The 13,075-nt window shown below is 47.1% G+C and overlaps 2 protein-coding genes across 6 annotated transcripts in view; one reads left to right on the plus strand and one right to left on the minus strand.

Annotated features, from left to right (window-relative positions):
- The window catches only part of CUTC (cutC copper transporter), a 304,182-nt gene that overhangs the window by 206,481 nt on the left and 84,626 nt on the right, over window positions 1-13,075 (plus strand). The window lies entirely within an intron of this gene.
- SLC25A28 (solute carrier family 25 member 28) lies at window positions 226-12,779 on the minus strand. Of its 4 annotated transcripts, XM_069067179.1 has the most exons (5): window positions 12,027-12,161; window positions 6,583-6,704; window positions 3,924-4,152; window positions 2,419-2,475; window positions 226-1,065 (listed from the first exon to the last, which is right to left on the minus strand). In XM_069067179.1, the coding sequence occupies exons 3-5, from the start codon at window positions 4,144-4,146 to the stop codon at window positions 548-550; spliced, it is 798 nt and encodes a 265-aa protein (XP_068923280.1). In that variant the 5' UTR covers window positions 4,147-4,152; window positions 6,583-6,704; window positions 12,027-12,161; the 3' UTR covers window positions 226-547. The 4 variants fall into 4 exon arrangements, with proteins under 4 accessions (XP_068923280.1, XP_068923279.1, XP_068923281.1 ...); XM_069067178.1 differs by lacking the exons at window positions 6,583-6,704; window positions 12,027-12,161 and adding an exon at window positions 12,567-12,779; XM_069067180.1 differs by lacking the exons at window positions 6,583-6,704; window positions 12,027-12,161 and adding an exon at window positions 12,322-12,456.

Genomic DNA, 13,075 nt, shown 5'->3' on the forward strand with positions numbered 1-13,075 from the left:
TCTGGTGTGGCACTATTCCTCTAAGGAAGAGAGATAAGTGGTGAGGCCTGCCTGCGTCTACACCAGTGTGGGTGGGTACTCTGAGAGCCACAGCAGTCTTAACACCCTAAGCTGTCCCCCTCCAAACCAAAAACAGACCAAGGAGAAGAGAACACTAGGAAGATTCAAGGCCCCTTTGAATCACTGCTCTTCACTTCCTTTTGTAAGACAAACCCAATGAAACCATTTAATTTAAAGAAGCCTCTTTATTCGGAATCAGAAGGAGCTCGACTTTTCACTCTATAATCCGGAGCAGGACACCTGGCCAAAGATGACGAATGAGAAGTTGTGGATGTTGTGCTGCTGTGTGCGGCACTGCCCTTCCTTGGGGGAAGCTCTGCTGGGCAAGGAAAGGCAGGAGAGCTGCAACAGGTACTGGCAAGAAGTGGCATTGGCGCCGACACCCACGTCCTCAGAAAGGCCTTTTCCACCTCCCCTCCAACATGAACCGGCGGTGGTAACAGGGTAGAAGAAGCAGGGCAGTGCCGAGCCCTGCTATGATGCCACCTCATTTCCCAGCCCTTCGCTCCTCCTGGTGTTTGGTGATTAGGTATTTGAAGAACTCGTATACGGACCATGCAATGGCCGTGGAGGGGATCTGGTAAATGACTCTGGCCTGCACCCCTCGGAAGTAGGCGGTCACCCCGCCTACCTGGTACACCGTCCTGAAGGCACTAGCCATGCCTGTGATATGTCCACTAATATTTGAGTTCAAAGCCAAGGATTCCTGGGTGTTGAGCAGTGTTTTGCAAACGTCCAAAGGGGTAGTGAGGGCAGCAGCTACAGCTCCTGCACAGGCCCCAGAGATGACATGGGAGCTGGGGTCGTACTGTCTGTGTGGGTTAAAGTGCTCTTGCAGGAATTCGTAGGTCATGAAGTGAATGGCTTGGAAAGGGACGTTCATGGTTAACTGGGTGGTGTAGCTGCGGTAAAAGGCTCCAGCCCCTTCATTCTGCCACACTGCCCGAACACAGTCTGTCACCCGATGGTATGGTGAGTTGTACATCTGCATCCTCTGTTTGACCACTGATGATGGCCGAAAAAGAAGGGAGGAGGCAACCAACCCAGGAGTGGTGGTGTCCAGGTTCAGATTCCCAAGCCAGCAGATTAGCCAATGAAAGAGAAGAAAAACAGAGATGGATAAGCTACCAATTCTGTTAAGAGAGACTGAGAGTGGGGGTGAGGACAGGACAGATCCTTCACTCAGTTCTAACTGGATGTCTTACAAATACTTTGGCTAATTAAAACATCCTCAACGTTCATGGACTTTATCTCTTAAGACTAAGCTGCCTTTTGGAGAACATACTACTCCTATTCTCCCTAATATTGACACACATCCAAGCTGGAGATGTAGGGGAAGCATGGTCCCAGAGGCAACAAAGGCTTTGTAGTAGAGGATCACTGGACTTGGGCTCAGGCCTAGATCCCTCTCTCACTAGCTTGGGTAGATCACAGCCTCTGAGCTTATTTTCTCAGCTACAAAATGGGGTTACTATGTCACTACCTACCTCAGAGTACTGTTGTAAGGATCAATAGCAAACAGTGAGTCAAGAGCTTTGTAATAATTAAGTGCTATGTAAGATATTATTATTATTATTGGCAACAATAATAATAATAAACACAGACCTAACATTCCCAACCCCTTCTCCAGATACAAGAGCGGCTAACTCTGAATACAGAGACTACTTCCCTCCTGGAGAAGCTGCATGAAGGAGCGCTGGTACCAAAAGGAAAAAAGCAGTTAGCTAGAGAATTTCACTCTGATGTCGGAGCACCTCCCCCTGCCCAAGGAGAGAATGCTGGGTGAGCTGTGTGTCTGCGTGGCTTCTGACCTTTCATCAGAGTTGCTGAGCTCTGCAGATTCCCACCACCTGGCCTTGGCCCAAGTAAGGAGCTCCAGCAACACAAGGGAAACCCAACCAAGACACAGACAAGCCCCATTAATTTATAGCTATATGGTTGCCACTGCTCCCTACTGACCCTCTGACTGAGGGGTTAAGCATATTCCTCTAAAAAAAGGAATCCAGACTTCTTCTTTACTTTTCATTGGAGGAAACTAACAAGATGCTCCTGGACTTCCAAGGAGGCTCAAACTTGGGCCTGCTCCCCACACACGGACCCTAAGGAGGCTCGACAAAGCCCAGCACTTTTTCTGTCCAAGATCCCCCCAGTGACGCAGGGAAACACATGGTGTAACTGCCCAAGGGGACTGCCCCACCAAGCAGAGAACGCAAAGGAATGGTCCCCTTGGGACCCTAGGTGCAATAAGGGTGTGGAAGACTGAGATCCCACCAGCTCTCTTCCCCTCAAGAAGTCAAGGGAGTCCAGAAGAGCAGAGACCAGCTCCCTATTCAGGGAGAAAGGTGGGAAAATTGTTACCTTCTGCCGGATTCATGGCCGCGTCATGGAGTAATGTTGCTACACACCCTGCTGCACCTGTAAATAAGAAAATAACTGCCACATGTGAGGCCAGGAGAGGGTGAGCAGAGCGCTGCAGCTGGAGTCAGGAGGACCTGGTCTCAAACCCCACCTCTGACTCTTACAAGCTTTGTGGTCCTGGGCAAGTCACGCAACCTTTCTAGTCCTCATTGCCTTGTCTGTAAAATGAGGGTAATAACAGCGTGCTCTGCAAACTTTAAAGAGAACTATCTATAAAGATAGCTATACATCACTGTGAGCTATTATTACAGAGATCCTAGGACGAGGCAGAACCCACCAAACACCAATCAGTGTGTCCCAAAAGTCATCCAGTGTGCTGATCAGAGGTGAAAAAAGGGAAACTGAGGCTATACTGAGGCAAGAAATCAGAAATCAATAGCTTTTAAAATCTAGAATTGGATGATCTCACCAACTTCACCAGGACATGCCAACACAAGTCAGTGGATATATACTATAGGAAAGATACTTCCTGGCATTGCCAAATCTTTGTCAAAAAGCCCAAGGAGAGTCAATGAGTATTACCCAAAGATGTGCCAGGAGAAGACCTTTGTAAGAGCTGAAGCAGCCTGTGACCCCTACAGACAGACACATGAGCTGCCCAAGAGCTGGTCTGAGTGTTGAACAAGGGGAGAGGTAAGAGGTGAGTCATGCAGGGACAACCCTTGCTTCACAAAGGAGAGGACTCACCTTGTAGCTTCCTGACAATGAACCTCCTCTTTCTAGATCTTCCTGTCTGTACCTCTCCTTCACCCTTCAAACCTCAACCTCCCTCCCATGGGCCACAATCAACTCTTAAGCTGGGGCATACTCTAAAGCTATGGCCTAATCTGCCTTGTTCCTTCCGTGCCCCAGAGTCCTTATTTTCATATAACTTGCATGCCTTTTACTACCTGTCCTATAAATTGTTTTGGTATCTATTCCAAAAACTTGTTGAAGACTCATCTCATTGTTCAGGACGTTGAACCTCCCATCTTTCTGCTCCTCTGAATACTGAATAGGGAGTAGCTCCTACTTCCTAGGCACAATCAATAAATCCTATCGAGGACCTACTCTGTGCTAGGCACTGTGCTTGCTTCCTGTACCACAAGTAACTCTGCCCATGAGACATGACAGCTGCCTGTCTAAGGAATGATGTGGAGACAGGTCATTCCACGAGTGTCCCCAATTAGCGTGACACCAGGAACTCTGACTCCATGAGAAAGGAATATGGAGTGCAGGGAAGAGGGAAGAGGAAGAAGTATTAGGAGTGTTGTTGAAGCCAATGGGTTTTTTAAGAACACACGAGGAAATTCGAGGTTTGCTGGTGCTTCCCATCTAATCTGGCCTAATCTTGCCCAAAGCTTCAGTTCAAAAACGTTTTGAAGCAGTTAAATGTTGAGAGCAGCAAAAAGACCAAAGAATAGTTTGGGGATGGGGTGGGGTTGCAGCACAGGAAGGATCAATACCATTGGCAATATGGCTATTGCCCCCGGGATGGATTACATCACTCAATGTCTTTTTTAACTTTTCATAGCAGGCAAAATAAAGGGCATGGGCAGGCCCGGCACCCGTTGCAGTGATGTTCAGCCCCCGCATGGGCCTCCATAGGCCTTCGGTTCGCACGATTCTCCACAGGGCCTCCAACACATTTCGGTATCGAGCAGCTGGGTCTGGCTGTAGGCTCTGCATCCGGGTCTGAAATCACAAAAGAAGAGTGACATTAGTGACATCAGAGAGCTAGGCATCCTCCCCCGACCCCAACACACACAAAGGTTCCCTGTAAATGGAAGGGCCTTCCACATGGCATCATGCCATGCCCATCACTACTGATCTTCAGGAGTGACACCTGGTTTCTGGCTCCAAATCGACCAGTCTTTCAGAACCCTGTGTCTACCTCTTGCTCTAGCCAGCTCTGAGCCAGAAGGCGCAACACCATTACTCCCCTTGAGAACAGCACGGCTCTAGATTTACAGATGTGTCCCTTAGGGGAATCTCAAAATGAATTATCCACACTAGAGCAAAGAGGCTCCCTGCAATTCAGAGGGAAGCTTCTTCCAGCCTCTACTGAATTAGATACTTAATATCCAAATAATATCTCAAGTTATCTGAGAGCTCTTCTACAAAATGGGTTTCCAGTTGAATTTGACAAATACTTATCTAGTACCTAGTGCCTGCCCACACATTATGCCATGACTCGAAAATGGCTAATAGTTTTCACAAGCAGCAAGCTGTTTTTGATTCTCGGGTGGAAACTATAGGCTTGAGCTAGCAATCTGGTTTACAAAGGACTGCCTTGGTAGAGATAGGAGGTCCTACTTTGTTTTCTAGAAGGAGAAAGGACACATAGGACTATGGTCTACCTGGAAACCATGCTTTCCTGAAACTCTGAGAACGGTTTAAATTGACCTGGAAACCAGTTCTAGACAGTAAAGTATCTCATATCATTCTCATGGAGAAGATGAGGAAATACAGATTAAACCAGAATTAGATTCAGACCCAGATGGATGGCTGGACTCAAAGAGGAGCTAATGGCTCAATGGCAGGGTGGCAAGAAGTCTCCAGTAGAGTACCCAAGGGATCTGTGTGTGGTCCCGTTGAACATTTTCATCAATGACACAGATGGCATGCCCATCACATTTTCAGATTACACAAAGCTGAGAGGGATGGCTAGTCAGAGTCAGGGTTCAAAAAGATCTTGACAGGCTGGAGCTGGATACACTGGGCTGGATACATGAAGATGAAATATGGATAAATGTAAAGTCTTATCCTGGAGCATAAAAAAATCAGCTTCACCAGTATAAGTCAGAAGAGGTGTGTTTAGAGGGCAGCTGTTCTGAAAAAGATCTGGGGGTTCTAGTGGACTGTAAGTCAATGAGTCATTTGTGATGTGGCAGACAAAAAGATGATGTGATCTCAGGCTACATTAAAAGAGGCTGAGCTTTCAGGAAGAGGGGGGTGATGGTCCCACAGTACTCTAGGCCTCTATCACAGCATTAATTTAGTTCTAGTTACCACAGCTTAAGAACATTTATGAGATGGAGACACTCCGGAGAAGGGCAACCAGGGTGGTAAAGAGCCTCAGGTCCACGTCACATGAGGATCAGTTGCAGGAACTGGGCATATTTGGCCTAAAGAAGCCTCAAGGAGGTCATGACAACTGTCTTCAATCATCTGAAGAGCTGTTGTATGGGGGAGGGATTCCACTTAATCTGTCTGGCCCAAGAAGACAGAATTAGGAGCAATGGGGAGAAGCTGCCAGAAAGGCTTCCTCAAACCTGATGTCAGAAAAGACTTCCTCTAACGATAAGAGCTGTCCAAAAGAGGAAGGGGCTGCTTCAGGAGGGGCTCTAGTCTCCTTCCTTGAAGTCTTTCAAGAAAAAGGCTGACTGATCCCCTGCTGGGTGTGTTAGTGTGGGGATTCCTGTGGTGTATAGGTTAGACTAGATGGCCTCTCAGATCCTTCTCAGCTCTTTCATTCTGGGGTTTCTGCAATGAAGGCTGAACTAAAGTTTCTGTTACCAGCTGCCCAAATGCCAAAGTGGTCTCAAGAGACAGAATCAGCCCTGGAAAAGAAGGAGCCCAATAGTTCTCATGTGTGCCATCACTGAACCGAAAATGTGGTAGAAAATGCCCTTCACCATTGGTAAGAATGCTCCTGTGTGGTCCATGAGCAAATATTAATATATGTTAAGAAGTTCATCTTACTTGAAAAACCGTTGCAGACCACAATATCCTCTTGGCAGGTACTCCTCTGGAGAGCAAACCTGAACCACTGCCTGTTCAACTTTGTGTTATAAGTAAATGCCTGGAGGCCAGGAACCATATGATTATCTTCTTCTATTCCCCTCAGGGTCCAACACACAGAAGTCATTGAATAAATGTTTGTAGTGTGGACCTGGGATCAACATAACCATCAAATCCTCTCATTGCACAAGTGTGGTGACACTGATTCAGAAGGTACCAGACTTATTTATCAGTTAGTCAAATTATGCCTGACTGTGGTACGCTGTTCAAAGCTGCAACATTTTAAAATCTCCTTTTCCCTATTCTCCAAATCCTGGACTCAGTTGGATCCAAACAGTTGACCCTTTGTGTGACTTCAGTGTAATCCAAAAGTTATATCACCAGAGTAAGCAAGTGGAGTCCACGGGAGGCTAGATTAACTGGTCACTAATGAGAGCACTCAGCAATCCACATTCCTCGGCAGTCCTTTCCGAATGGACAGTCACTATGGATATGGCTGAAACCTAGAGGGGTGGAATCCCAGAGGATTATACAAAGATATACTGACCCATCCACCACAATAAGCCATTGTTCTTTTCCATGGAAAATACAAATAAACATTATTTACTAGTCTTTCAGACCCCCCAGAGGAAGAACTGTTTAGATGAACAGTCTGAGCAGCTAACTGGCACGGAGTGAACATGGTTACTAGTGAACAAGATGGATAATAACCCAATGGATGATCAGGGCCTGACAGTTACTCAAAAATAAGTATGAAATTGTGTTAGTCAATGGAATTAAGAGGCCACTGGATAATAAGATTTAGAGCTGGAATGGAACTTGGAATTCATCAGGCCAAGCCCTTTTATTTTACAGATGAAGAACCCAAGTGTCAGATATATTAAGTACCTTGGCCCTAGAGCAGGATTTGAACCCAGATCTGGCCTCCACATTCAGTGCTCTTTCCATTACATTTCCTCTCTGCACGTCATGGGTAGAGGTGATAGGGAAGGGAGAGATTTCTAAAATTCTTATTAATTCTTGCTGGAGTCAATCTTTTACTTGGATAATCTATCTTGAATCTATCTTTGATGAGTTTTTACCATTGAAACAAAGGAAAAGAAATCAGAGTATAAGTAAATCGATTTATTTCAATAACTCTAGATCTACACTTAAACCCCATTCAAAAGGCTCATTCTGATGAATGTAGACACTTGCTGAATAGACTCATTTAGAATCTGAGAAAGATGCTCAATGAATGTGGCTATGCAAACTTGTAGGTAAAAAAAGATCAAGCTTTCATGAAAATGGAAGGCGGCCTCTCCAAGCCAAGGCTTTGACAGAACTTTGAAGAGTTCTATATGAAAGTGGTTCCTGACCCCTCTGAGGAAAACCACCTTGGTTAGTACTGTATTCAAAGCCTCCACATGGTATGTTATCAATAACCCAGGTAGGGCCCCATTAGAGTAACGAATCTCCTGAAATGGTGACATGTATTTAAATTCATTCTTAAAAGTCTTAGTCACATAAAATATGGTCATTGGTTCAAGCCCAATGGAACTATAAAGTGAGAATTTCAGTAATTCGAACGCTTTAGGGGAAGTTTCCTTATTCTCACCAACTGGGACCTCACTGAAGCTGAAATTTATTTACATAGCATTTTTAAGATTTACAAAGTGCTTTAAATGTTATCTCATTAAGGGCTCACAGCAACCCACTGATGCAGTTGCTATTACTATCCTCACTTCACAGATGAGAAAGTCAGACATCAGAGAAATGACTTGCCTATGGTCACACAAATAGTTGTACTGAATGGAATCTGAACCCATGTTTTTCTGACTCCAATTTGCCCCACTCCCTCTTAATCTCAGAACAAATAGATCTAGACAACAGGCTTAATCATTTTTATGAAGACTTGAAGTAATTTCATTAGATATCTTCACACTATGGATGAATAACCTTGTTATTTAACTTAACCCTGCTGTTGAAATTTAACTAAATAAATGTCCAATTCTGGATTTGTTATGTTAAAAGAAAAATTATTTTTTAGAGTTAATAACATATGCAAAAATTTTGAATGCCTAGAATACCACAAGGAGAAAGCCATAATATTTAGACTTTAAATACATATTTTTTTATATTTGGAGTCAGGAGGAACTTGTAGCCTTCTGCCTCCAGGCACATGAATATATGACCTTCAATATATACTGGGAAGATTTTAGTGTCTTCTTTCTTAACCTATTAACATCATCATAAGAGAATCCAGGATTTGAATAGGTTGAGTCCTAAGATCATAGATTTAGTGCTTGAAGAACCTTAGAGATAATCTAGTCCAGGTGAGGAAACTGCCGATCAAGGAGTAGCCTAGGTACATGGGTACAAGAGAGACTTGCCTATGATCACATAAGTCAGAAAAGGTGTGTTTAGAGGGAAGCTGTTCTGAAAAAGATCAACAATCCTCAACTGGGACTGATTCTCAGCAGGCTGATGAACTTCTTCTATGAATGCTATTTCCATTAGAGGTCATTTCTTCCAGTACTAAGGGCCAGGGACCTGCCCAGGTCCCACAAGTACATGGTCATACAGAACAGCTGGGATTTGAATTCAGGCTTTCTTATTCCAAGGCAGTGTTCTTTTCCCTAGGACTCCCAGAAGTAAGAAGGTGGGGTGAGCATTTGCCCAGATGATGTTGGGGAGGTTATGGGACTAGGATGAACATCTAGGACCCTGCTGATCAAATGGAGGTACATAGATGGGAACCAGCACTTCTTAGGCCCAAAGGCTCAGAGGATTTGGAGGCCTACTGGTCTGACCTCATCTGGTTCCTACACCCAAATCACACACCCTTCAACTGTTTGTTAGATTACAGGGTTGTAAGTGGTACGTCTGGTTCTGCAGTGCTGTGACTGTGGCACAACAAGGCTGGGTATCTCTGGTTTGTGACCCTGCTAAGGAGATTTCAAGTGGGCCTAATCTTGATAAGGCATCTATCTGAGGGTTGTGCAGGTTTGGATGCTAACAGGAAGTGACAATTTTCAGTTACAGAGTTGCTGTGAATGTCCTCTATCGTTGTGGAGTAAAGATGTATGGGCAGAGGGTTATTCCCCTTCTGCTTTCCCCCTTCCATTTGTAATGTATCTGCTGGGAGAATTGTCAGGGAAGGCTTCTAGGAGAAAGGAAGAGAACTGCATTTCCATGACTGTAATAGGATCTAACACCAGTTCACAAAATGTAATCTATGTTCAACCTACTTCTCTCCAGTAACTTAAGATCTAGCACTAGGGGAAAGAAAAAAAAATGATTCTATTTAAAATAGCCTTTGTATACTTGAAGACAGTAAAACTTCCTGAGGACTTTTTTCTCCCTCCAAACCAACAAGATGAGAGTATCAAGTAGTGAGACTTTTTAAATTCTAGAATTCATCCATCTGAACGAGCCAGATCTCCTTCAGCATTCACTTTGGGGTCTATACCCTTATTCAACTGGTGCTGTCATTGCTTAAAGCTTTCGTAATCTCTGCCTGGAAGCTATCTTCAGGGTTGCATTCTGGGCTGCACAAGAAAACCAGCCTCATTACTGTTATCATCTCCAAACCGTCTTACTCAGCCTTACCAACTACAGTGGTCACCAGGCTTCCCTCTGAATTAGCTCCCAGATTTTGCACCCAGGAAGGCGTTCCAAAGGACAGAGGGACCTGACAGCTATTCTTGGAGGAGTTTGTTCTGAGCAATGGCAATGTTAACTGGCAGCACTACCCTTGCAAGATGACACCTCTCACTTGAAGGCAGGCTTGGTCTGCTGGTGAAAAACTAATCTCATTTCAGAGTCACTCATTTTAGTAATTTTCTGAATCATAAAATGATTTTCACTCTCCTTCCTTGGCCTGTCTCTTAATTTCCTGATACTTTCTTTAAAGTATGTATAGCACCTTGAATGATCAATCACTACTTGATGAAGTAGTGTAACAGTCTAGGTATAGTACAATTACTTTACAGTTGGACTATGCAAACTTTCCCATATTCATTTACTGACTTCTTTAGTCTAAATATACCTCATTGTGGGTTTGAATCTTTTTTCAACTGAACCCTTATCTGCTCTGTTGCTTATATGATCTTTCCTTCTGTGGTTTCCTGCTTGTCACTCACAGAATGTCGGAAGGGATTTTGGAGATCACTCCATCCTTTACAGACAAGGACAATAAGCACTCATTCAAGGTCACACAGTTAGTTAGTGGTATACGTTAGATCTGGGCCTAGCACCCAGGTTTCCCAGGACAATGTTCAACACATTCGTTTCTATTTCTCCGGTTTATTGAGATTATATAGAATCTTTAACATTTGTAACATCATAAAATCATAGATTTTGAGCTGGAAGTCACCTCAAGTGATCATCTAGTCTAACATTCTCATTTTACAGACGGGGAAACCAAGGCCCAGACAGGTTACATAACTTGCCCAAGTTCACAGAGGTAAGAATCAGCAGAGAATCTTCTCCACCAAAGTAACATTGTGTATCATCTGTTTCACACTTGATATCACTTCCCAAAGTGCTAGCTACCCCTGTCCATTCACTGTCATTCATAAAACTTCAACAAGCACTTTCTTTATTTCTCTGTCCAGATTACAAATGAAAATATGAAACACTATTGGAGCAAGACTGGAGAAGGCTGTTTACCATGCATCCTCCACAACATAAATCTAGGTTACTTTTAAAATGCAATCCTTCACTTAAGTAAAAGAATAGTGTACTCTCAATCACATTTTCCTGTTTGGAAAAGAATATTACATGGGGGAGAGAGCAGGTCAGCTGTCAGCTACTGTGCAACCTTTCATCTCGTGGCTGGGCCTCAGGACTCTGCTGTTTTGTCATTACAACTCTTCTCCTCACAACCTGCTATTGTTTCTTCCAGTTCTGCCTACATTTTAGTCATCACCTTGACAGCTACTTCATTGGCCATGACCAATAAATAGCAGGAATCTGCTTGCTTCCATAGCCTCTTTTATACATGGGATCTAACTTTCTGATTCATTGATTAGCCTGCTTTGTAATGAGCAGGTTCTGACTGGGGCTGACTTTGCCTTCAAGTCCATCAGACCAGATATTCGTGAGCTGTCTTAATCCCTATGCTCCAAACACACTCATTTTCCCCTCAGCTTCACTCCAGCTTTTGGACAGCGGCAGGTGGCCACAGTTTAGGGGACCACATTGCCAGTTTAAGGCCCTGCCCACCTTCCCTGTTGGAGCTGCACCCATCTATGTCCTGGTTCCAGTTCAGCTCTCCTGATCAGGGCATCACGCTCAATGCACTGAGGCACATGGAGACACACGCTCCTCCTCAGCCTAAGCCAAAGAGGACCCCAGACCTGTGGCTACGTGTCCCTACAGGGGGTAAAAGCATGACAGGCCATGAGCTGCTGCTGCTGACAAGTGCCGAGCTCTGGCTCCTGCTCCCATCATCTGGCCTGGCAGAGACGGCAGAGTGCTGCCCGGGACACATCTGGATCCCCACCCAATGGCTGGAAGGACCCCCGACCACCAGCACCTGGTGATGCAGACAGGGGACCCCCCTCAAGCACCTCTGGCTTCCCCTCCCTCCTCCTTCCCCATCCACCTGGTGGTCGCAGGTCCGACCTCGGGCCTTTTAACCGACGGTCTCACTTTGGAGCGGACCTCTGTCCCGGGCCGGGTTCGGACGTCAGCCTAGTTCGAATCAGGTCCCTGCATCAGGTCTCAGTTCGAACGGGATCTCGGAGGCGGGTCTCGGCCAGGAGCGTGGCTCGGACCCGGGTCCAAGATTCCGGTCGCGACCAGGTGGTTCAGGTGGGGGATCCCGGTCCGGAGCTCACCTTGACACAGTCGACGGGGTACATCACGCAGTGCTCCAGGATCCCGGCCACGGCGCCCGCCACCATGTGGGTGGTGACAGTGGCTCCGGCGGGCAGCGCCTCGTAGTCCGGGTCGGGCTCTGGCTCTTGCCGGGCGGGGGGCCTACAGGCCCCGGCCTCCCCGCCGCCGGCCCCCCGGCCCACGCCCCGCTGCAGCCACCCGTCCAGCAGCGCCGACTCCCCGGGGCTCCGCCCCGGCCCAGTCGTCGGCCCCCCCGCCACGCCGCCGGCCCCCCGCCCCTCCAGCTCCATCCACCTCGGCCAGCTGCGGCTCCCACCCCTGCCGCCGCCGTCGCTGCCGTCGCCGCCGCCGCCGCTGCAGCCACCTCCCCCCGGTACCGCCGTGTCCACTCCAGCCGCGGCCCAGCGAGTGCGGGGCCTCCGGCTCCCGCTTGGCCCCCACGGACACGCCCCCCCAGCCAACCATTGGTGCAGCCGCCGCGACAGCCCCACCCCCGTCCTCGCGTCTCGGAATTGTGCGCGTTCCATTGGTGGATCTACCCGTCGCTCCTTCATCCTGAGGCGTTGCTAGCGTTTAGGATCCGCCTCTTCCCCTTTGATCTTCAGAGATTCTTGTTTATTAGCCATTGATTGGATCCTCTCCGCAAGTGACCCTCCTCTGTCCCCCTTTAGAGGGCGGGAGAACTTCACGTTGAGCATTGATAGGCTAAAGCCTCCAGGAGGTTTGGTAGCGGCCATTGGACCCCACCACCTCGATATTTGGTTGGCCACAGAAAGAGAGGGAAGCCTCTCAGAGGGGAAGTGGCGTCTGCCGCGGGCTTCTTATTGGCTCCTTCTTGGACCGGCGCTGCGGGCGGGATGACGTAGGGGGCGGGGCGAGGGCTTCAAGGTCAAACCGCCTGGGGATGCCGTTACAGTAGTCTCTCGAGCTGTTGCTCGGGCTGCTCGGGTTGAGCTGCGGCTCCTCTGACAGTGGCGCTGCCCCTTTTGCTCTGCGGGACTGGCAATGAGAGTGGGCATCAGGGCTTGCCTTGGGAGGGGAGGCCCTG

Source organism: Petaurus breviceps, unplaced genomic scaffold (assembly GCF_028583685.1).
Source record: "Petaurus breviceps papuanus isolate PSGF00001 unplaced genomic scaffold, PetGlider_PUasm1.0 90740, whole genome shotgun sequence".
Lineage (NCBI taxonomy): Eukaryota > Metazoa > Chordata > Mammalia > Diprotodontia > Petauridae > Petaurus > Petaurus breviceps.